The following is a 25,084-nucleotide window of genomic DNA, read 5'->3' as shown; positions in this document are numbered from 1 at the left end:
GTGTATGTATCATCAATTCAATCAAATGATAAGGTCTTTATGAGCAAAATCTGTGTCCTAGTCTTTCAATCAACAACTGTTCAACATATGTTTCTAATGGGCCTACAACTTATCAAGTATTCCACTAAACAGAACACAAAGGTGGTGAGAGGGACGGAGGGAGGTACATAATTATGATTTATGTGCCAAAGACAGTTACAGAGATATGAATGGGGCACAATACAGACACAAAGAGACAAGACAATAACATGGTTAGGGCTGGGGTATGGAGAAGCTTCCTAGTAGAGCTAATATCTAAACTAAATCTAAATATGAAAAAAGTTTGCAAAACTATTTTAGGGAAGGAAAAAAAGTTGTAAGAAGAAAGACAGAAAGGACGAAAGACTTTATGCTGGAACAGCAAGAGAGCTTCCTCGCAACAGGGCATTATCACTAACACTCAACGTTATAGGCACTGGGCCTCAGTCAGTGACCCACTGGACTCAACAAAATGCTAAGTACTTAGTAAGGGATCAATAAATACCTATTAATTAATACCTAATTAATACCTATTAATTAAGGTATGGAGAGATAAATGCTAGTACTATTTGACTGCTCACTGTGCACCAGACATTTTGCTAATATATTGAAATAAATGTTTCTTTTTTTTAAGGTTTTATTTAGTTTATTTGAGAAAGTGAATGAGAGAGAAAAGGAGCAGGGGGAGGAGCAGAGGGAGAGGGACTCCCCGCTGAGTAGGGAGTCTGATGTGGGGCTCAATCCCAGGACCCTGAGATCCTGACCTGAGTCGAAGGCAGATGCTTAACCGACTGAGCCACCCAGGCACCCTGAGATAAATGTATTTTTTATTCAACCTCACATCAACCTCAAGGTAGGTCCTAAAGGGCTAAGATACTTGCTCAGTCACTCCATCAGCAAGTGGTATATTAAGCGATGTTCTGATGGTTTCAAACAATGTGGAAAGAAAATACCTGGAAATAAAATTCTATGTGGCTATTCTACATGGTCAATCGATTAAAAAAAGAAGAGAAGCCACTATGAACAGTGAGCACTGCTCAGTATCTAAGTGGCTCTCTGGAGGGGAAGGACTTGAGTTGTGGCATCTGTCAATTTCTATGATGTAAATACTCCCACCACCGCCAATTTCAAGCTGCCAACATGACACCACTTAACCTGGAGTCGGGAAGAGATCTTTATGTGGGCCAGCTCCAGCACACCACTGGCCATAGCCTTCAACAACCCATTCAAGTAGAGAGTTATATTAAGAGGCTAATTATATGTTCAAGAGGATAACAAGCAAATCAAAGAAAAGGTTCAACTGCTAGCTCTATCTACAGGAATCTGTATAAAAGCAACAGCCAACACAAGCTTGAAATTAATGAACTCCTAAGGAATAGAATACAATGTATGAAAGGCAATGAGATTCCTCAAGGAAACATACATTTTCTGTGAATGAAGAGTTGATAATTAAAATAGTATTTTCTATATGATTAATGAACTGTGATTACTAAATGATTTCCTATTAAACTATTCCTCCCTCAGGTAACACATAAGGGGATTTATTTCTAATTAGAAAAGTTAAAAATGAAAACACAGTTGAAGGCAATTATTTGGTTTGGGTCATCAACAGACATGGCAACCAAAAAAGGGGAGATTACTTTTGCATACCCTGTGTTTTACAAGCTTCCTGCTATATAAAAGGTGTTGAATGATACTGTTCAGAAAGAAGGAAAGAAGAAAAAAAAGCCAATCATAGAACTAGATTTATATACTTGCAGTCTTATTTATAGTTATAGAATATGCAAATAAATGTATATAAAGGGGAGTTCAAATGATCAGTATTAGTATATTTACACCATTGCTTTAAAAACATTCCTTTAGGTTACTCATTTAATAATAGCACTGAATGAATAAGCACAGTTAGATGAATTTTATACGTGTACAAAAGGGAGTAAAGTCCCTTTATCATTGAACAAAAGTGTCCAACAAATAAATACATCTAATAAATATTTCATGAAATATAAAATAGATTTTTCAATAGAATGCAAATATAATGTTGAAGAGAAGCAACTGGTGATTAGCAAAGCAAAAAAAAAAAAAAAAAAAAAAAAAAAAAGTTTAGATTAAATACAAATTTCTTGAGAGGTCTAGCAACCTTAAAGCAGATGTCTCCATTTGGGGCATGTGGGCCGTCCGGTGTTGACCTGTGACTGAATCTGGCTCTCATGAACCCACAGCCTGTCTATTAACAGAATCCTGGCTTAAAGAGACTCCAAGAAAAAAAAAAAAAAAAAAAAAAACACAACCCATTAGCACCTTATTATGCTATTTAATACACATGTAAAATAAATGCAAAGGATGTTTCTGAGCCTTGTTAGAGTCTCTATCTATATGTTGTTTTTTCTGAATAGTAAGTCCCAGGCAACTTTTGCTGGGTCAATTTGACTACTGATTTTTATTCACAATGCTTATCAAAGGCAGAAGGATATCACTTTTTTAGTCTCATGCCTTAGAGGAGAAAAAAATCACAGAATAAATGATTAAAAACAACAAAAAATCAATCAACAACACTGTTGCCAAGTATATAAAATATCTCAAACAACCGATTTTGTTACTTAACTGAACTGATAATTTTTTCAGCCCAGTTATCAGACTGAGATGAGAGTATAGGTGTATAGTTTTATCTCTGCGGTATCACAAGTAGTTGTGCAGTAAAAGTTCAAGCTAAATGATTCTAGTGTTCTATACACAATGTTGATTTCATTTCCTTGAATGAAAGAGCCCTGCAAAGAGACGACTGTGTCAACTTGTAATGAAATGTATGGTCTACTCTGTAACTATAATATCTATAATTTGTTTTTTTGTATAGCTTGGAGGTGGGATAAGGAAGGTTAGAGCATGGATCAGGAGCTAAGATTTCAACTGATATTCCACATTTCGCCCCATTTTAATAATAGTAAAGCGTTATTTATTGGAAGTTTACCATGTGTCCGGCCTATGGGCAGACATTAGAGATTCATAGATGACAAAAGATACAGTCTCTGCTTTTAAAAAGCTTCCAAGAGAGGGGACATGAGGGTTCAAACTAACCACAATGGTCTCTACTAGAGTACCGTAGAGTTCTAATGTGTCTATTGACACTGCATTTCCATGCAATAAAATAATCTTAAGTAATTTATGTGTTTTCATGTTTCTATATAATGGTAATATTACCTAGAATCCTATCTAAAACATAAGTGAATAGGCTTTGGGTCAGAGATCAAGAGATTGCCTTAGGCAATAATTGTTCTGTTCAGATTAAAAAAGAAAAAGCAAACAAAAGAAAATAAAAAACTCAAGAGAAAACAAATACTATTATCTCTTCCACTTAGTTTCAAAGTGGATCTGACTACATGGTCTTTTGAAATTAACGCGTCACTATATTGCTATACAAGCAGGAAGCATGGCCTGGAACAGAGAGATGGAGTCACTGATATTAAACTCCTTACAATGTTCATGATGAAGAATGGCACACACCAGGTTCAATTTGCTATCTCCCAAACATTTTCATTATTTCCCAACCTGCAAGATTAGAAAATTAGACTAGCCTCATAATTATCAGCAAACAAAACAAACATAGTAGAGAGATCTTTAAATTCATCGCTTTTGGGCATTGTATGAAAGGCTCCCTGCTCAGGACAAGAAGTATTGCTTCATTCCAAGGGGAGATGCCCTATAGAATCCGCATCTCTTTAAGATTATTATCAAGGTCTTACCTTTTCTGAAAACACACAGTGTGCAGAAAAGCACGCCAAATCTAAAATAATGGATCAGCAGAACTTATGCTCTAAGCAGATGACATTTACAAATTGTGACGCTCCTTGAAGAGGGCCAATAAGTCTTGAGAAGTAATATATCTTAATGTTCAAGTGGCAATTGTGGCAGTTGTTACCAGCTACATAATTACTCCACTCTAACCCTTAATGAGCCTGAAGGACTAAATTTTTAATTTCCCCTGATGGACCCTCTTCAAAGTGGATAAATATAGGTTTCTTCCGAAATACTTAATTGCTAGGACTACTGGTATCAACACATAATCTGGATCATTTTTGACCCTCTAGAACTTTTTATTTTCTTTTAAAACAGCTTATATCATAGAGCCCCTAAAATAATTACTGGAGGGAAAAAGTCATGAGCAGGTTAAAAGGGGGCAAGGTCTAGGCATACCTTTCAGAAGCCTCGACTCTCTTTTTTCTGCTTCGGGTTGAAGATTTACAATACTGTGAAGTTTTTACACTTGGAAGACAAAACTTTTTTTTTTCCTTTCTAAAAATAAAGTGTGGAGAAATTTAAGTGCAACAGAGATACATGGACCTCCCTATAAATAACATGTTATCTTTGCTACTATTACTTCTACAATAAAACAACAATAATTATAGTTGCTATGGCTGCAGTCTGGTACCCAGAATGTTCCTCTCATAATAAACAGCAACACTGATCTAGGCTCATCTCAACATTTTCAGTAGAGTTTTTTTGTTTGATTGTTTGTTTTTTTTTTTAAGGAAGGAGGAAGAAATGAAGGAAGAAAGGAAAAAAAAAACAAAACTGATAATTGTTTCTATCCTGGTAATATCACTTCTCCCTATGAAACTTTTGAAGGGTAAATATTATTCTACATGAGCTTGATACTTTTCTAACAAAGCAGTTTTATTAACAGAGAGTTAATACTGTTACAAAAACAACTGTGTTTTGCCCCACTGTACCCACCAATTATCATTTCCCATTAGAGACATGGGCTGTACATACAGCCATGCATCAGGAAGCCTGACCAGGTCCCTATGTTCTACCTGTACAAAATAACAAACAAAACACGGCGTAAGTGCAAATAAAGGCCTGTTCCAGAAATTTACATCAAGATAACAGAAACAAATCCATTAGAGTGTCAGAGCAATTTAACTGCTTGAGTTCTACCATAAATGAAGGATTCCTCAGAGAAATATTTCTTATAGTTATATGTTACTATTCAACAAATGTACCCCTCCACAAAAAAATTCACTAACATTGAACTTAAAAGCACATTAAATCAGGATGCCTGGGTGGCTCAGTCAGTTAAGCGTCAGGACTCTTGATTTTGGCTCAGGTCATGATCCCAGGGTCCTGAGTTCAAGACCCATATCAGGCTCCCTGCTTAGCAGAGAGTAAAAATGAGATTCTCTGACTCTCTTTCTCTCACTCTGCCCTTCCCCCCAAAATAAATTTTAAAATCTTTTTTTTTTTTAAGCACATAAAATCTGCTCACAATTATTGGTCATAGTCAAAAAGAAACATTGCTTTCAATTCATCAAACACTTAATACATGCCAAGGATATTCAAAACACCATACATACAGAGGTGATTAGCTTCCCATTCTTAAGGAGCTTAAAAGCTAGTGTGGGGAAAAAGAAACATGAACAAATGAACTGTAAGATCAGGTATAATGTGATTTGTTCTGTGACACACAGAATGCTAGGGAAAAGTAGAAAAGAAAAGTTATTCATTCCATGAAGTATGTCTCATCTGATAATCATTGTATAATAAGGGCCACTTATGAGTAAGGGCACAGAGACAGAATTAAATTCATCCATCACCTGCAACCACAGGTTGGTTACAAATCCAAGAGTTTAGCAACAAACAAAAAGCGTCTATAAGAATCAACTGGCTATACAGAATTTCAAATATAGGGTATAAATACAGGGTACTGTATATTTTATTATAATCTTAAACTGTGTTCTATTCCTCCTTTTATTAGTTAGTTTTATCAAACTCAAGTATAGACCTATATACCTTTTAATTTTTTTGGAAAGCCTGCTATTATATAGCAAAACACCGTAAACCTTTAATGCCACTGGTAATCCAGGCATCAGAAGAGCCAAGGAAGTTCTTTACTATTAATAGCAGTGAACACCAGCAGGTCAGTGCCTTGACCTTAATAGCTGTATTTATCCACCAGGTGTGTCAGTAATGCCATTTTTTTTTTTAAGAGTAATGCCATTTTCATGAAATGAGACAAGATAATCCAGTTTTTGCTAAGACCTACTGACTAGTCATATTTAAAGGGCCCCAATGATCTTAGGATCTTTAGGACTATACTTGGGCCCTAATCTCACTGGTGCCTCCTTGGTTCCCCTAAGCAGTAAAACAGATTGATTGTGAGACATTGTTTCTAAAGACCCTTCTAACTGCAATCCCAAGAACCTACGGATCACAGGAGTTCAATATTAAAAGCAATAAAAAGAAAAACGTCTTCTTTCTTCAAGGAAAAACCTAGCACCTGAGGTTTTTATTCTTAAAATCCTTATAAAGCTTCACTTGTCGAGGAGTCATTGACTATAGAGTGATTTGCCTTGACATAGTTACTCTGGTAAAAACTTTAAGTGGAATCACAGCTAAATCTCATTTTATTTCAAGTTACTTCAAAAATACTAGAAACCCTTCCAATGGTACAAATAAAAATGAGCTTAGTATGTTATACTCCAAATTTTCATTATTAACCTCATATTGAAAAATCATAATAATCAAGGGTACTTAACTAGCCAGGATATTACAGTTCGAAAGCTGGCTGCAATCCGTGAATGATTGCAGAGTGTCTTTTATTTTTTAATCTGTATTGATTTTATCTCTATACTTCAAATTGACAGAAGAGCTAGTCATGGCTTAGAAACAAGATTTGCAGCCTGTCCTTTCAAAGATCTATGCAGTAATGGTAAACCCCATGGCTGGAATCCATCAGGCTCACACTGAGCACTGTTCCTGGGTGAGGAGCTGCTGCGGGACAATGTGTCTTTTCAAACCACCTAGAATAGAATCCGTAAACCCAAAAATGAATGATTTTCCATCGATCGAGCTCTATTTTCATTCAAATACAGTTTAAAACCACGTGTGGAATAAATTTTGTCAACCAAAAAGATTTTACCTTTAAGATTATGATGATACAGCTTTATTTGTGCTACTGGAATTCAAAAAAACAAAACAGTTCAAGAAATAGAACGGCCAATGTTCTGCCATGATGGCTGAGTTAAAACTTACAATACTATTACATAATTTCTTGTTGCATTTCAAGACAATACTCATTAAATAACTGGAAATGTATGAAGCAGTATCCTTTTCAGGAGTTTTGTCATAAGATAAACACGTTTTAGTGATCAAATCACTTTCAGAATGCTTGTAACTTGAGATTTCATTTTTCTTCCAACAGTGACCTATTTTTCTCTAGAACAGTTACTCAGAAAAATATTTTCAGCTAGTCATAAGAATGACTTCCTTAGAAGCCCTTTCCTTTGTACTATTAAACAGTCTGGAAAATTGCTTGCTTGACTCATTCATGCTGTCAAAATATACTACGGGCTTAGGCTGACCATCCATTTTCCATTTCCTAGAACAACACATGTAATTTATGTATGAAGTTCTAAAGGAGCAGCATTTGGAGTTTTAGTACCACTTTCATGTGTTGATAGTTTATAAGACTATATCCACACCCACATAGGCTATGTCTGAGGACTGCTGCTTACGGAAGAAAAGTTTCACGCATTTAAATCCATTATACTTAAAAGGCAAAAGGTCACATGAACAAAAGACGGTCTCTTTTGTTTTAATAGACTATCATCACTTTTAATTTTAGTGCTACAAATGAGACTCAATTAGAAATTCAAAGAGAACATATAATAGTTATTAGGAGATTACTCTATGTGGAGTTATTTGGAGATACTAAGAAATAAAATATGTAAAAAAAAATGAAATTCTGCCCAAAAAAATAAGTTATGAGTCAAATAGGTCATCATTGGAACCCCACATTTGTTGACACACATTATAAGACTTAAAAGTAACAATTTTTCTTTTATCTACTGGCTATTATAATTAATAGAAAAGAGATCACAAAATGAAAGGTATACAATAAATGCAAACCTGTTAATTATAATCAACATACATTAAACAGCATTTTTTAGGGAACAGAGATTATAGGGAATGTCATTTAGAGAGAAAAATTATTTTTGAATCAGAAATCTAATGAAGACATTAATGAAATGAAGTGAGTCCACCTTCTAACTATGAATAAGAAATTACTAAGTAGGTGAGAAGATTATTTTGTTTTCTTAAATCATGTTTTAAAATTTATATACAGCACTAATCAGAAAGCAAAGCCAGCTCTGTGTCAGAGTCTGGAGCATGCAAAGATTTCCAGATGGTTTTATCCTTAGGAGAAAAATACATCTTCTACATAGATTGCAAAGTCATGGCAAAAATACTATGTTCCCTGAACCTCTCAGCAATGTTAAAAGAGCGATTGTTAACCAGGAGCATATAGCTGTTTAAAAATACATCCGGCCATGTTTCTTGGCTTAGAGATTCCAAGTGAGTAAGTCTAGCTGGTAGGGCAAGCGGTGGTGGGGAGCAGAATGGGGAAATATGCTTTCCCAAGTCTTTTTTGCTTTGTGCCGGAAGCCTGGAAAAGTACCCGAGATGCTGTTTGGCACACAGTGGGCATGCCACGTAAGCTGTTGACTCACTTGGAATTAAGTGGATCCTACTGTTAGTGTGGTTGATCACTAGGCAAGGGAAAGGTTTGGGTCTAGTAGGTATTTGGAGCATAAGTGGTCCAATTGGCACCATCTCTTATACACTCTGTTCAGTTCTGAGCTTTTCCTATTTCTACTGTTAAAAGTTCTAAGCTGGGAGGTCTTTTGAGTCCAGGATTTTTTTTTTTTTAAGATTTTATTTATTTATTTGACAGAGACACAGAAGGGGTGGGTGAGGGAGAAGCAGGCTTCCCGCAGAGCAGGGTGCCCTCTGCGGGGCTCAATCCCAGGACTCTGGGATCATGACCTGAGCTGGAGGCAGATGCTTAAGGACTGAGCCACCCAGAAGCCCCGAGGCCAGGATTTTAATAGGCATTTCAAAAAATAAATAAATAAAAGTCATGTTATGTTCCCTCATTCTTCAAAAATCAGGCTAGCCAAATAAACCAGAGGTGACAAAAGGTTATAGATCAAAAAGACCTAGAAGGTAAACACAGGGAGAGGGTAGTCCTCTAGTCATTCTGAAGCAAATGTATTCTGAAAAAGTAAGCAAACTTAAACTTGGAGTTCCTAATCCTAGGAAGGATTAATAAGGAGCACCTTTATTAACATGAAAGTCACTTTCATCATCAGTATCTCAATATTGTTTCCTAAATACTTCCGTAAAAGAGAGAAAAAGAGAGAGACAGAAAGAGAATGCACAAGTGCACACTCCTCCACTGTTGATATTATCTGTAGAGACTTGTCTGCTGGAAAATGTTCCTTTAACTTTGGTTTGGCTCCTACCTTGGACCTGATGGGAAATAAAAACTTTTCCATGGATTAGAGCCAACTGAGCTGCTAAAACAAAAGGTAACATTCATCAGTGAACCATGGTACCATGATCTCATTCTGAGGTTAATTTTTTTTTACCTTGAGTGTGGACTGTCTAAAGTTTGGAAAAAGTCAAACAATTACTGTTAGAGAAACTAAGTGAATATCAGCCTTATCTTACATGTTGCTATTTACATGGAAAAAAAATATTTTTAAACTATGAAACATGAAAGAAAACAGTAGATAAAAAGAACTCATTTGATTCCTAGCTTATTTCGCTTAACTTTCTATCTCCGCAAGCCCCCCACCCCCACAAAATGTGAGTGCCCCAGACACATATACATCTGGCTTATTACTTCTACCTATATCCAGTAATATGTAGTTTCAACAAGAAACCATTCTTAAGGAGAAGTGAATTTTTATCAATAAAACATGAACATCCGAGGGTGCTACCTCCCTTGATTTTTAAAAGAAAATCCAAGGTTTTACCCATCTGCTCACTAAATATCAATTGACAATTTAATCCCAAGAAGGCTTTACTTCATAATTTTTGCAACTTCTAAAAAGTTGAAGACAAATTTTACTTTCCCTGTTCCCAAAGGTCCTCCTGCACTTTCTCCTAATTGGTTTGCATGTTAAAAGCCTAAACAGCCAACTCAATCAAACAAACTGTAAGCATCTCCTTTGAACACCTATTTGATCCTTTTTCAACATCAAGCAATACAACTAACTCATTGCCACATACTAAATCAATGCGCAGCAAAAGAGAATGGGCAATAATCGATAACCTTAACAAGAAGACAGTAGCACAGCTGAGTAAATCAAACAGTAAATGCACAACTCATATCCTGGATTAGAATGTAACAGAATTTATACAAAACTGCAAAGGAAAACCTGAAGCTAGCCATGGGAAACTACTAAACTGTATTATTCCTGAAGAACCAGTAAAATCAAGAAGCTGGGATTTCCCTCTGCTTGCCGCAGAAAGCATAGACTCTCCTAGGTCTAACCAGAGTCAAAAGTCTCAAGCTCGTGAATTAGGAAGCACCTTTAAAGACGTGGGAGCAAAGGAAACCATTTCACAGAGCTAGAATTGGATCCCTGTCAATTCAGAGTAACAGTGAAAGGGGAGAAATGAGGATGTGGTAAATGGGGATGAGCATGGCCTTGGATACTTCTTTATACCTTTAAAGAAGTAAGTGCTAGATAGTTCACCAAGTAAGTGAGTTTATACAGGCCTAGAAAGAACGAAGTAGGGAGAGGGCAAATCATGAAAAAGTGGGACTTTAATATTCAACCTTCTACTCTGTGCAAGTATTTTACTGAATAAACATCAATTTTACTTTTGAAAAAAGTCCTAAGTGAGTCTTTTAGGAAGAAATTTACATAAATATAGTGTTCAAAATATCAAATGTGAATTATTTACTTTAGACCAGCATAGAGCTAAAGGGGCATTAGTTTTAAATGAAATGAAATTCAGAACAGAGGGCTACAACCACTTTTTCATTCATGGATAACTGCAGTTAGAAATGGGTTACCATGCACAGACAATGATATGAACACTGAATTATTTCATTAATACTACTCCCAATGAGTTTACCGTCAAGGGCTACACACCTTGAGAGGCTAAGGCATATCTTCTCTTGATAACGGGTAAGTAAAAAAGCTAGGAAGTGATACGGCACATTTGTATATATCATCCAGATAAAAGTTGGTTTTGATTTTTTTTATCAAGTAACGGATAGATCCCTTTGGGACAGTAAACGAACTGATGTGGTATTTATTCTGACATAAGACAAGTTCCTCTTACAACGGGAAAGATAAATTGGACTGAATTCCAGCACCAGGACACAAGCAAGCACACTAGCAACTCCCATGTACGCGGACTATTTACAAGGATGCAGACACTGCGTGAAGTGACCTGGATTATAGAACTGATCTCACGGGCTCCACGTGAACCTTCAAAGCCGACATCCTGAGTCTCCTTTTATAGAACAGGTGCAAAGTGACTGACACACAGTCAATAAGATGTAACCGACAGACCCAGACCCAGATCCAGCTGAATTCTTGCCCTGGGCTCTTAATCAGCTCTTACTCTTTGCCTTAAACATTTTTGCATATAGCTTTGGCAATTATTCTGAAGATCCTACTTTGATGAAAAGTTCCAAGGTAGCACTGGGACTAAGTAAAAACTGCCAGTGGCCACTTTCTCATTATCCCTGGCACCAATATTTATTTGCTATAAAGTAATATTCATTATAAATTTCATCCCAAGAAAAAGAACACAGAGGCTAAGCCAGATATTCAGAAAACACCAATCAATCAATCAAGCTAACATTAAAACAAACTCAGGAAGAAAATGCCCAGAGAAATAAAGTCAAAGAACAAAAAATACTGCTCACTCTTCCTATGAACAATTTTGTCCTAGACACGAAATAAGTTTGACTTTTACGCCGTTTGAATTTATATTTCAAAGACAACGGTGTCAAAAATCTTTCTAACTAGCTGTTTGACTAAACTGATACATTCAAGAAAATGGCCCCAAGGCTGGGAGTTTCTAATCATTCAAAGAAAGGATCTTCATAATACTTGTGACTGATGTTAAAGGTTGTCTGTTCGCTTTTCTCCACGCTATCATTCATCTAAATGAACTGCTCTGTGAGAATATATATTTCCCACAGGGCATTTTAAATCATATAATGAACACTAATATTTGAGATACATCTCTTGACAGTCCAGGATTACAATTTAAACTATTATTTACTAATACCCAGGAAGCCAAGGTATTTTATATTCTTAAGTCCATGTTTTTCTGAGAGCAAACATGCTCTTTCTGCCATATCGCAAACAAAATGCAATCAGTGATGCTTATATTAACACAGTCATTTTTATTTCAATTACACAGAATGCAAAAGTCTTAAGAATAGTGTGAGCAATTTTAAAATTGAAGTATTCATGTGTAAAAATTTCCTCTCACTGAATCTAGATATTTCAGTAATAATAATATAATAGTTACTATACAAATATACAAAGAACTAAAATGAACTACTAAAATTTTATTCCAAGCTCATTTTTAAGCTACAATATTAAAAGTTATTATAAACACATAAATGAGACATACACTATAGAGGCCTATAGCATAAACTATTGCAAAATGGTTTGGCTTTTAATTTTATACAGTATAACTTAACCAAGACTTACAAAGGCTTTTAAGCATATTTTTTGGCTTGTTTCCAATATTATCATAAAAGCCCAGTAAAACTCATAAAATAAGAATGAAATCTCAGCCTCTCACAAAATAATGCAGCTCATGTATTAGAAAAATTTTTATTATACTATTTCTTTGACTAAGAAAGCACATTCTATCTTATGCAAAAAAAAAAAAAAAAAGGTAGTTATGAAATGAAAACCTCCTTATCTCCTGCCCTTTACTTCCCTTCTAAGCTTTGTCTTGGAATCCTGAAATTCTCATTTGTTTTTTTCCCATAGCAGCCTATTATTTTGATTTGCTAAATTGATTCCAGTCTGGCGTGACTTCCAAAATTCTTCTTGATCTAACGCTTAAGAGTTCTCGACGTTATCAGACTTCTAGCTAAAATGTTAATATAAATTTCCCACATTAGGTGAGGAAAAAAACCTCATTAGTGATCATTCAGGGACGGTTTTTCGAATACGAAAAGTGGGAGTGATTGTGATTTTAAAAACTAGAGTTGTCTTAAATGCAGGCAATTACAGTGATTCAACAAATACTTGCCCAACTATGTCCATTGTTCAAACAGGCGGACTCACTGATAATGAACACTGTATTTCGTCTGCACAAGATCACGGTGTTGGGCTTCCTAACGCTGCCCAGTTTAAACTAGGGAAACTCAGAGTGTAGGCTGAAGGCACAGGCTCTGAAGACAGGCTGCCTGGGCGGAATCCCAGGTCAGCTGCCTCCAGACTGTGCCACCTTGTACAGATTACTCAATCAGTCTGAGCTCTCATCACGTTATATCATCAATAGTTAATGATCAGATCAGGAATGCAAAATTAACCACTTCTACATGCGCTACCTAAAAACCAATCTGACTCAGGTTGCTCTTGCTAAATGATGGAACATGAGGATGGGTCTGGTATAAATCTCTGACCGTGTAAAAATCAGCGGTAAACCTGTTCTGACTAATACAAACACACAGCTTCTCTTGCAACACACATAACCGTAGCTGAAATTCATCTGTTCTTCCTACACTAACTACGTAACAGTTTACCGTGTTTTTCGTAACAAACCTCCTCAGATACGTGATGACATTTAATGCCTGCTTATGTTTTACATGGGCAAATTTATGTTCTACTGGGAAATCTTAAAATTAAAGAGCAGAAGAGTTAAAAGAATGTTTTAGTATTCTATGATCATTCTAATTTTCATTGTACTCCTCAGAAGCTCAAAAGCTTTTGGTAACCACTGGTCTAGCAACACCCAAAAAGGCAGGGGCCCTGTGAGTCATTCACCCTTGCAGCTGGATTGCCCATCATCATGTCTGGTACACAGCAGGTTATGAATGACGAAAGCGGGGGCAGGGCAGGGGGATGGGGATGGATTGTTTTCCTTTGGTTGATATGCAGAAGTGGCAAAAACTTAGGTCTGCAATTTCTTTAAACTCCTACTAAACTTTTAGTATAAAAACACGTTTCTGGTGAAAATCTCTCCTCCAGCATTATTCATCCTCAGTGCAAAATACAGAAGCCAAGAGTACCTAAGAAAGAGTTTTTTAAATAATAAATTTGCATTTCTCACTATGCACACCTCCCCCACTGTATGTATGTTACATGTTAAGCTACTATAGGTTAATTATAATTCAAAGGCTCTGCAGGAGCTCCCTAGAGCCCACCTATGCAAAAACGTACAATGTAGATGACTCTTCTTCAGCGTAGGTCATGACTCATTAGTTCATGTGTGTGTTAAGTCAACCTGTGGGTTTTTTTTTTTTTAATATATTGGATTTTCTTATGTGGACATTTGTTTTCAATTTATTATTCTGCTGTGATTCATGGAAGGCAATGTCTGGCAGTAAAAGTTTATAAAAGAAAAAAAAAGTTCAATAAATAAAATCAGGATGATAATCTTTTCTCGTGGCTAGATTGAGATTTCATTAGTTTCCACTTAACCATGAAGAGATATGAGATAATGTGAAGAGAGATAGTTCATTCAGAACACAGATCTTTCTCAACAGGATTCTTTTTATAAATAATGGATTCTTTAGTTATTTCTTTCTTCATGGTTCATTTCTTGGTTGCCTCCCTTAAAGGAGAATTGTTTTATGAAAAGCAATGTCATCTACCAAAGAGGAACCTTATTTGGGGCATGATAAATTTGGCTGTGTTTCTCTCCAAACATCCCCTTCCTTTTTTTAATCTGACCTATTTGGTAAGCTAACACTCTTTAGTTTTAAAAGCTTCCTGGGACTGGGAGATGTCACTAGACTTATTTTCAGTCTATGAACGATTTTAGAATATTAGATGAGCAAAGATATCTGAAAGCAAATTATCGTCTGAATGCAATAACATGGAAAAGAATGAATTACGGATGTAATTTATCTGTCACAAGCAGATCCTAAACACTGATTATGTCCATGCTTGTGCAGAAAACTGAAAATGATAGAAAAGCTCCCCAGCTTTTCTAACTTTAATTTTCCATGTTTTACTTTGTGTAATTTACTGTCAACTATTAACAGCAGATGCTTCTTGCCTTATTTGAGAACAGCCTGGACATAAGTATAAGTCACTCTGAAATCCAGAAGCCTCACACAACGAGTCTGAATTTTACACGGAGAGATCAATTCTGACTCAAGGGCCTGGAGTTATATGCGGTCTTAAGGAAAACAGAGTGCTGGATTCTCATTAAATACTAAGTCTCCACCTAACATTAACAGAAATTCAAATATAAATATGGTTGAATAAATGGAGACAGCTTCAGAAGAATCCTTCTGGGCCTAAAAAATATGACCTGGAGTTAAAATATAGGTGGTTCCCAACTGACCAATGATGACCCAGGGATAGCTACCCTACTTTGGTGGCCCATGGCTATGGGAACTCTCTTAGTAGGGATTCCCTCTAGTTCTCATCCCACTTATGGTTTGAGAGTTAGTAGTTTTGAGAGGGAATGGAGGGAAAAAGGAAAGATAAACCACCAGAGGCATTTCTGTCTCCCTTCCCTAAGTGCCCTTTCCACAGACCCTCTAATCGCTGTGGAGAACTTCCCCCTCTAAACTCCATCACCACCACCCATAATATATTGGTCTCCCTGTCAGCAATTAGCCCCTTAAGGACTTCGTTTTTTCATATCTGCCTTCCCAAAGTTTGACACAGGAAGTGTTTTAAGTTATACTCCTTGAACTGTGGCATACTCATCCCCTAGACCTGCTATACACCTTTCATTTCATATCTGGGTCTTTATTGCTGAACTTTTCACGATGTCTTACAATAAAATAGCCAGAACACAAAAAGATAATTTTTTTTTTTTTAGTTTTGATATTTTCACTATTCACCTGTGCTACTAGTAATCATAAAGAAACAGTATCCAAACAACAGCTACACTTTTGAAAATTTTAGGAATGAAAGGGAACAGAAAAGAAGCTCATCAATAATATTAAGTTCCACAGTGGACCAGACTCAGGATTAACAAGCTGTACATTTGAAAAGAAAGCAGGTTGAGGTTGTTTGTTTGTTTGTTTGTTTGTTTTGAGGGGGAGGGTAGGTCACTTGGAAGGCAATGACAAAGAAGTTTTCCCACCCTGAGTAAGCTTTGAACTACAGTCCATCATCCCACACCATCTTTAGTCCCTACTGATTCTGAACCACTGCTCTGTGGCCAGCCAGCTCTGGGGAACAGGAGCAGCCCAAACATGAAGCTGGGGAACCTCTTGCACTTCCTTACAGAAGTTTAAGAGAAACCCCTCTCCTGCACCAGGCCCAGACAAATTTCTGGAGCACTACAGTGAAACCTGAAATGTACCGTTCCCATAGAAACAGTTTGACAAAAGCCGTTATGGTCTATGACACTAGCAATATTTAAGATGTATGAGAAGATGGCTCTCACCCTGCTCTGTGGAACCTCATGGGTTTCACTAATAACCCTGTTTTCCCAGGTAGTATTTGTACTGGACTATAAGTCGAGCATCCTAGGAGTTACTTGACTTCCCGGGGTTGGCCCGATGACTTAACCACACGGCTTCTGTGGAAAATGCTTTCTAAACAATTAAAACTCAGAATATGGCTTTTTTTTTTTTTAATTCATTGGGGGGGGTGGCTCTCTCATTTCTACAGTGACTACTTACTGAAGATGACTAATTTAAAACCATTTTCCAATATGACCATACATTTAGAATATATAATCTTAAAAAGTTGGTGGCACTTGCTATCTTGCAGCTATCTTCTATTAACTTACTGATTCATTTGTGGACTTTAAATATAATTACCTCTGAGTATTCACTGTTTTAGGCTATCTGCTGTAAATCTGCCTTAAACGTTAATTTTTATTCTTAAGCACTCCTTTGTTGAATCCTTAGGATGTGGATATGTAAATTAAGAAGCAAAGTTTTAGAGAAAAGTAGTTAAAAGGGCAGGCTGTGAAATCAGGTGACCAGGCTTGGAGTTCACATGTTACCGGCTGAATGACCCTGTGCATGTGGAGATCTGTGAAGTGGGAGGAATATCAGGAACCCTCTCACAGAGGTTTTGTGAGGACTAAATACTATGAAAAAGTTAAAAGCACTGAAAATACTGACGAGTATATTACAATTTTCAATAAATATCAACTCATTTTATTTCATAGAGAGGAAATAAAAATAAAATATATTTGTGGAAGAAGCAGAAACAGATGCCAGAATAACTACAGATTCTTTTGTTGAATAAAGTCACTTGAGACCTGTTCTTATGACATGCATTCCTGTTACAGTTCAGTTATAATTATATAACCGTATATATATGTATATACACACACACACACACTGACAAAGGAAAAATTTTAAAATGAAGCAATTTTCTTTTTTTTTTATATAAGTAAAAAAGCAATCCATTTGTGATATTCCAGGTTTTATTGACTAAATATAACATGATTTAGTTGACTAAATGTCTCTGGTTATCCAGGACAGGAGACTGATGATATGTTTACCAAGATAAGAAGATATAAGTTTCTCTTCAGAGGTGGTCTCCCCTCAGCAACCCCCATACCTAAGTATTTTTCAGGGAGAGTTACTTGATTCCAGACTTTTCTTCAAAAAAAAAAAAAAAAAAAAAAAAACAAAACTCTCTTTCACCCTCGTGACTACCCTCCTGAACATCCATTCTCCCCTTCGACCTTATCCATCCAGGGGCCTAATTTTAATCAGGACAACAGTTAAAAGAATATAATTCCCACAAATGAGCAAAGAGGGGAAAAGAGGGTGAAGCAAATCAGGAAACAGACTCTTAACTACAGAGAACAAACTGATGGTTACCAGAGAGGAGGTGGGTGGGGAGATGGGGGAAATTGTGAAGGAAAGTAAGACTACACTTATGGTGATGAACACTGAGTAATGCATAGAACTGCTAAATCACTAAATGATAAACCTGAAACTAATATAACACTGTATGTTAACTACATTGGAATTAGAAGTAAAAAATAATAGTATTTTTAAAAAGACTATAGTTCCCAGCCATCCTTGCTGCCAAAATCAGCCAATGAGCGGCCAGGATAAATCACTAGGTGAAGCTCAGAGGACCAGAGGGCAAAGATGCCTCAGTAGGCTAGGATGTGGTCTCTTTTGCCCTTGCCCCTTCCCACTTCCCGGAATGAACCTACGATGGCTGGGGCTGCACTGGACATCTTGCAATTTTGAACTAAACCTCGGGTTGGAAGCTGTGTGCTCCTCAGGACTAAGGATGAAGACACCCAAGTTCTAGGGACTGTGATGTCATCATATAGGCCTGGACAACTAACATATCAACCCTTAATCTGTTTATGCCACATGCTGTGGAGGGAAAGGTTATCTCTATTACTTAATGCTGGACACAAGTCCCTAAAGACAAAATGTCTAAGTAATTTCCGCATATTCAGAGAGAAATATAAATAAGGATCAGAACCATTGGTTCTGAAGCTAGGGACTGTTAGCAAGCTGGGAAGAACACAGAGATAACACAAGAAGAATAAAAGAGATTGCCAAGGCCCAAAGGTGTCCAGGTGACACCCATTCAGTCAAATTATAATATATGAGGGGTCATAACTATCAGTATTTTCAAAGCACAAGTCCTTACAGTATAGAAAGTTTTATCTCTAACAATAAATCAAACTTTACCTCAAAGTCTTTCAAAAATGTGCCAAAATACGGTAGATAAGGTTTTAGGTGATGTGCATTTGATGTTATTTGCATGAAAAATATGTATTCGATAAAACCTGTGCAGTTATTATAAATGACTATTAGGATAAAATCTCCTCACCTGAATGACTCGTGTATAATGAAAGTCACAAAGAAATCACATTCTTAAAAAAAAAAAAAGAAATCACTATTCTAATAATCGATTATACTTCAAACAGCTAAGTAATTCTAATGAGGCTTTCCACTTGCTTTTACTGAAGTTTCTGCTTATTAATAACTATCATTAGTGCTAAATCAAACACTATCTATTTAGTTAATCCACTTCCCACTGACTGTCATAATTTTGGGCCTGTTAACACAGAAAATTGCTCCCTGATCTAAAAGCATGGAATGTGTTTTTGCTAAAGTTAAAAAAAAAAAAAATTTCCTCAATAGCATCTCTTTGTAAGAAAATAAGAAGCTTTGTCTAAGACTGCAGGGAGGCAGAGACATTGCTCAGCATGAAAGGTAACAGATTAGTGATGTTGATAGCTGAAATCCTCTACTTATCCTTGGCAAGGAGAATGACAGAATAAACTTCCCAAACGAGGTCCCTAGGTATCTGTGCTGGAACTGAGAAACATTCAATTTCTCACCTCTCCAGTGAACTGGGAGTATGTCACATACATCCTGGATAAAAGATCTGGCCCACCCTGAATGGATGGGGCAAATCTTTTAAGTAACAGCCTTCTATATGGAATTGTTTTGAGGCTATTTATGGACTCAGAATTCTGCATTAGTTCAGAAGTCTGAAATACAATTCAAGGTTGAACTCAATTCTAAGTGCCACATTGCTTTAGGTGTAAATTGTTTGTCACACACAGGAACTGAAGGGAGGTTTAAGGAGGAAAAAAGAAAATAGATGCAGGGTACCAAAATCTTATGAAAGGAAACAAAATAACTAGTTCTAGAATTAGAGCCTTAGGTAGCATGATTCAAAACATGACTTGAAATTTGTCCAAGTTTTAAAATTTTAACTCATTTAAAACCTATTTTTCTAAAAAAAAATTCTCATTCTAAGAATATAAATAGGTAACTGACTAAAACTGTAAGTACTGGGGCACCTGGGTGGCTCGGGTCGGTTAGGCATCCGTCTTGGGCTCAGGTCATGATCCCACAGTCTGGAACTGGGCTGTATCTAAGGCTCCTTGACCAGTGGGGAGTCTGCTTCTTCCTTTCCCTCTGCCCCTTTCCACTCCCACTGGTGCTTGCTCACTCTCTGGGTCTCTCTCTCTCTCTCTCTCTCTCTCTCACACACACACACACACACACACAAATAAATAAATATATACCTTTGGGACCACTTTATAATGTCCAGTTATGTTACCTTGTTCCTGTGTGACAAACTAGAACCTTGATTTTTCCCTTACTGGCTTTAAGTTTTCTAGTTGCTCATTTATCTGGACGTTTACATATTTGTATGTCTTCTAATAGCTGAATCCATGTATTCTGCTAGGTTTCAGAAGCACCTTAAATGTGTTCACTCAGGGCCCTTGAGTCCCTGCCAATTTGCAGTGGAATCTGATCTCTGATGCCTCTATGACAAATCTGATTGGCTGGGCTAGAAAGGTACACAAATGTGTAGAATAGTGAAATGAACCTTAATTATCTAAAACAAAACTTCCTAACTTGATAAGAAAACAAGTGAGTAAAGTTCTTAAAGGTAAAAGTATTTTGCTAGATTTTTGGAAAATAGATAGTAAATATGAAGGTTATAAATATCGCCCTTCCTCCTGCACCTGAAAAATGAATGGATATCTGAAAAAGAAAAATTCAGTAAGCAGTAGTCTTTTTGTATTGATCACAGGGTGAAAGCATACTTTTTTGATAGCACAAATAACTTGACATCACAATAAAATACATTCTGGGCTTTCTTTAAACAACTACCTAAATTTTACTTGAGTGATTATTACTGAAGAAAATAGGTAACTTGCCAATTAACTGTTATTTAAATCATTTCTAAATATAGTATTTTAATGGCAGTTTTCGGTGTTGACATATTTTTCAGTTTTTTTGTTGTTTTTTTTTTTCCTCTTTGGTATCCCTTTCACAAGTTATTAAGAAAAATCCTTTCCAGCCTAAAATAATCTACCTTTTCAAATGTTCACCGTTTCTGAAGTAACGAAAACACTCGAATCTATAGTGTGTAAGCGATCTCATTCTCAATTTGAATATATTCTTAGACTGCTGTCAATGGAGACTACAAGTACAAAAGCAAAATTAAGTGAGAACAATAAAGTGTATAAAATAGTGTTTAACTTATAAACTAACACACAATATTACAGCTTTTGCTCTCTCTTCCTGTTATTATTCTACTTCCAACATGCTTAATATAAACACATATTCCTAATTATCGTGTACTCTCATTTCACTTAGCAACACATCTACTACAATACAGAATTCTGTGTTTTCACACAGTACATTTAATCTAAGTTAGTTATTTAAACTTGGAAATCACCGATATGCAACTAAAATACTACCAGCTAAATTTCCTTCCTATTACCTTCAGCAATATGCCAATTGATTTTTTTCTACGTAAATACTGTCTTGAACTGTTCGACTTCTGTTTTTAATGAAACAAATCCTCTTCTTCTAAGTAGAAATCTGCTACGAACGTAAGTCACCTGGGAGCCTGGCCAAAGTCTGCAACAGCACAGCTGAAGGCTACAGCCATTTCACAGGGTCCTCTCACAGAGTATTTGGTTTGCTTTCCTAACTTGCTAAAAATAGTAGATTACACAGGCTACCTCCATCTCAGGGCTCAAGAAGTCACAAAAGACTGGACTATGGATTGTAGGAAAACATACAACACAATTAAAGAAGTCAGGATATTATAAGCTTTCTAGATTCCTTCCGTTTACTCTCTCAAACAATACAAATGATCTAGTGGTTATTGGCATGGAAACCTCATAATCCTCCCAAATTTCAGAACTTCAAGCATGAGTCACAGAGTTACCTTTAACTGTTAAAGTATGTTTTTGATCTATTTTAGCCACAAAATGTTAGTTATAAATACATATCTAAGAAAGGTGGCTTTTGAAACATGAATACTTAACTACATATTCCAAATCAGTTAAATGAATTCTTAATTTGGTTATTTCACTAACATTTTAGGAGCTATTGTTCTGGGTATGAACCTCCACCACAAATAAATTTTATGTTTGTTTTTCTCCTTATTCAAATCAAAATATTTTACCAAGTTTTAGACAAGATAAATTAAATTTCAGTTTCTCCTAGAAAGACAAAGAACGAGGACAAAGTTTGCATTGATTAGCTGCTATAACGAGTTCATTTCATAAGTAAATTTAAATCTTGAAATTACTCGTTATTAAAAAAAGTCCTTGATGTGGCAGTTCAATCTTGTTAACCACACAGCATGTCATTAAGCAATGCTGCTGTTTTACTCAAAGGGAGACTGTTCTGTGTCCAAGTGAGCAGCCACTAAAAAAATATTTTGAGATGGAAAAATAGCAACTGAATTTTAACGTTTCACAATGTTTCCAAATGCTGTGGAGGCAGGTCTTCTGTGAAACCACTCAATGTCACAGCCAAGTTTAATGTCCTTCATTTGGTAGCTATGAGTGCACCATCAACTGTCTATAGGATTAAAAATTGGATTTACTAGTAATTGGGTCAAAACAGGGTTACTTATGGACACAGCTGGTTACCGATAAGTGTAATTAGCCATTTGCCCCTCATTTTATGGGCCCTCATCTCTAATTACACCTAAATTCAGTCAGCAGGAACTCAGGAATATATATTCACAAAGGTACAACCACTGTGCCCTTCATCGTTGCCTTTCCAAGGAAAGTAAGAGAAAGGCCCGAGGGTAATTCATAACTTTTGGCTTATCGATCTTTATGACTATGACATGAAGAAATAATCTAATACTATTAGATATCTTTGTTGTTGTGAACACTTCCCTTGATCTACTACTCTGAAGATAATATCCTTGACTTTGGTGAAAACTTTGGCAAAGTAGGAGCCCAAGCTAAGCCAAGAAAAAATTAACTGAAATAGTCAACTCACATGTTAACTCATAACACATCAGCGTGAGTTCTGAGTTAATGTATGAGTAGACTACTTCAGTTAATTCACCCCATGTTATTAAAGAAAGCATTTTTATTATAATAGCACTTTGTTTTTTTTTTGCAAAAGACAAGATGGATCTATAAAACTTTTACTTCTCTACAGAAATGATAGTGACTCCCCCCAGCCATCCACAGATTCAAAGAGTGAATTCTACTGGCACATTAGTTTTTAAAAGCAATTCAATTAAACCAAATAAGTGAAAGTACCCAGAAATCTTCACATTTCTAGTCTTGACCTTGCATGTCAGAATAAAGACACATATGCTATCTTATTAAAAGGCACATTTTCAAATTTGATACCTGAAATATGAACCAATGACATTTCTGAATGTCAAGATATATTAAAGCAGATCTTGTATTCAGTATTACGTTGCCCAACAAAAGCTAACTTTTAACACTTCTAGCTGAGACTGTTACAAATTTCAAAATGATCAGGATCCAACAAAATAAACTAAGTTATTTCACATTAGAAGTTTAGGAGCTAAAAAAAAAAAAAAAAAAAAAAATCCAAGTACTCATATTTAAAAGTTTCTGCTTATTTATGAAACTCAACATTCAACAAAGTTTATGCCTCAGATAGAGTACTCGAGCAGCAGGAGAACCTTACTTCTCTATTTTCCACAAAATACACTGCTTCTGGCCTTAAAAGAATATGCTTATAAAATACAAAGGAAACCCAAGATTTCACAGTGTTAATATAAAAACTCTAGCCAAGTTTAGCTGCCTAGAAATCTGTTATTTTACAAGCAATGGTGCAGCACCTTAACAAACAAGGGAAAACATAACATCTTCATTCAGCTATTGCCATGGCCTTGTATAATCTAAGCATATGCTAACACACCTATCTATCTATATTTACTATTTCTATAGACATTGACATTGCTATAACTAAGTAAAAAGTATGCTGATACTCTGTTTTAAAAATATATATATATTGCATTAAAGGACTGATGAAGTTACTCATAACAAAGAAAGTTCGGCCAGACATGGCTCTATTGCTTCTCAATAAAAGTCCCCCTCCCCCAAAACATTAGTAAGAACAGACCGTATAACTAAACTATTAACAAAGCAATCCATAATTCCAAATTCAAGGTACTATATGTCCATATCCCCTTTATTCAATTATTGCGTATCCTTAAAATAATATAATAGTTACTCACTTTCAATGAATCAAAGCAGGCGATTACTCGTCCATTTTCAACTTGGCAGCTTTTCGAAGGATGTGCAAATTTACATTCCGTGTCTGGCCGTGAGCAAGTCCCCCTTTGGAACTCTCTACATACTTCCAGTGTTAGCCATTTTGTGTCCCGAATTGGTGTGACACTAACAGCCATGTTTAGATTTTACAGGTAGTTAAATTTTTCAGTGAAACCAACAAACCCAACCCCCCCACAAAAAAAAAAAAAAACAGCAACAACCCCCCCCCAAAAAAAGCTGAACTGATAAAACTGTAAAATGATGATGAAAATGTCCCCTCCAAAATACTTTTTTTCCCCACTCCCTGCTTTAAAAGTACATGGAAAATTTTGTTGTCAATATCAAGGAAAAGATCTCCCACTAGAAATTCACAGCATGAAACTGTTAATTCAAAGAGGTTTTGGTTTTTAGAGAAATACTAGACTCGTAAGTAGATGAATGTTTAAAAGTAGGGCCTCGAATCAGCCTTGTGCTCTCAGTAACCCCTTCCCAGTGCCAATTTGGAGCCCAAAATGCAAGCATGAAAACGTGGCAGACCCTCTGACACCGAATTTCCAAGCTGCTTTCAGCAAAGTTGTCTGAAAGGGAATCTCCTCACAGCTGAATTTGCAATGGAGTTTGGTGGTGCAATCGGTATTGATTAGTTTGGCATAGACAGATGAAGCAGTTTAGAGCAAATCGAGAAAATGATTTTTTTTTCCTCCTTGATTTCCTGGCAGAAGAGATCTTACTTTTTCAGCAAACTTTTCTTTTAAAACTAAAGCAGCCTAGGGCAATGCCAGATACTTAGAGCTTTTGTCTTGATTATAAGTAGAAATGGGGGTGTCTGGGCTAGAGGTGGAGGGTGGATGTGCTGTCGTCACAGTCTAGCTGGCAGCAAGCAAGGCAAAAGCAGAGACTGCTCTAGAAGCGGGTCCAAGCAGCAGAGACGTCAGGAAAGGCACTTCTTAGTACCAACCTGTAGAAAAAAGAGATAGGTTAAGATTTACTAAGTAGCACTTCACTGATGTCCTACAGTATCACAACCTTGCCATGTGCTACCAGACTAAGTAATATTCAAGTCAGCTTTTCTCTCTGT

At 36.2% G+C, this 25,084-nt stretch overlaps 1 protein-coding gene across 13 annotated transcripts in view; it reads right to left on the bottom strand.

The window, feature by feature from the left end:
• Nucleotides 1-25,084, bottom strand: part of MBNL1 (muscleblind like splicing regulator 1) — a 202,478-nt gene that overhangs the window by 121,352 nt on the left and 56,042 nt on the right. For 7 of the 13 annotated variants that reach the window (XM_047728285.1, XM_047728267.1, XM_047728305.1 and 4 more), the window contains exon 2: nucleotides 23,970-24,964. The exons of 1 other annotated variant lie outside the window; for it this stretch is intronic. In XM_047728285.1, the coding sequence (XP_047584241.1) occupies nucleotides 23,970-24,143 (174 nt within the window). In that variant the 5' untranslated portion in view covers nucleotides 24,144-24,964. Of the gene's footprint in view, nucleotides 1-23,969; nucleotides 24,965-25,084 lie in introns of those variants that run through there. 5 more of the 13 variants (XR_007126989.1, XR_007126991.1, XM_047728250.1 and 2 more) reach the window with 1 other exon arrangement.

This window comes from Lutra lutra, chromosome 1 (assembly GCF_902655055.1).
Source record: "Lutra lutra chromosome 1, mLutLut1.2, whole genome shotgun sequence".
Taxonomy (NCBI): Eukaryota; Metazoa; Chordata; class Mammalia; order Carnivora; family Mustelidae; genus Lutra; species Lutra lutra.
The sequence above is the reverse complement of the archived record's forward strand: the minus strand, read 5'-3'. Positions and strand labels throughout refer to the sequence as shown.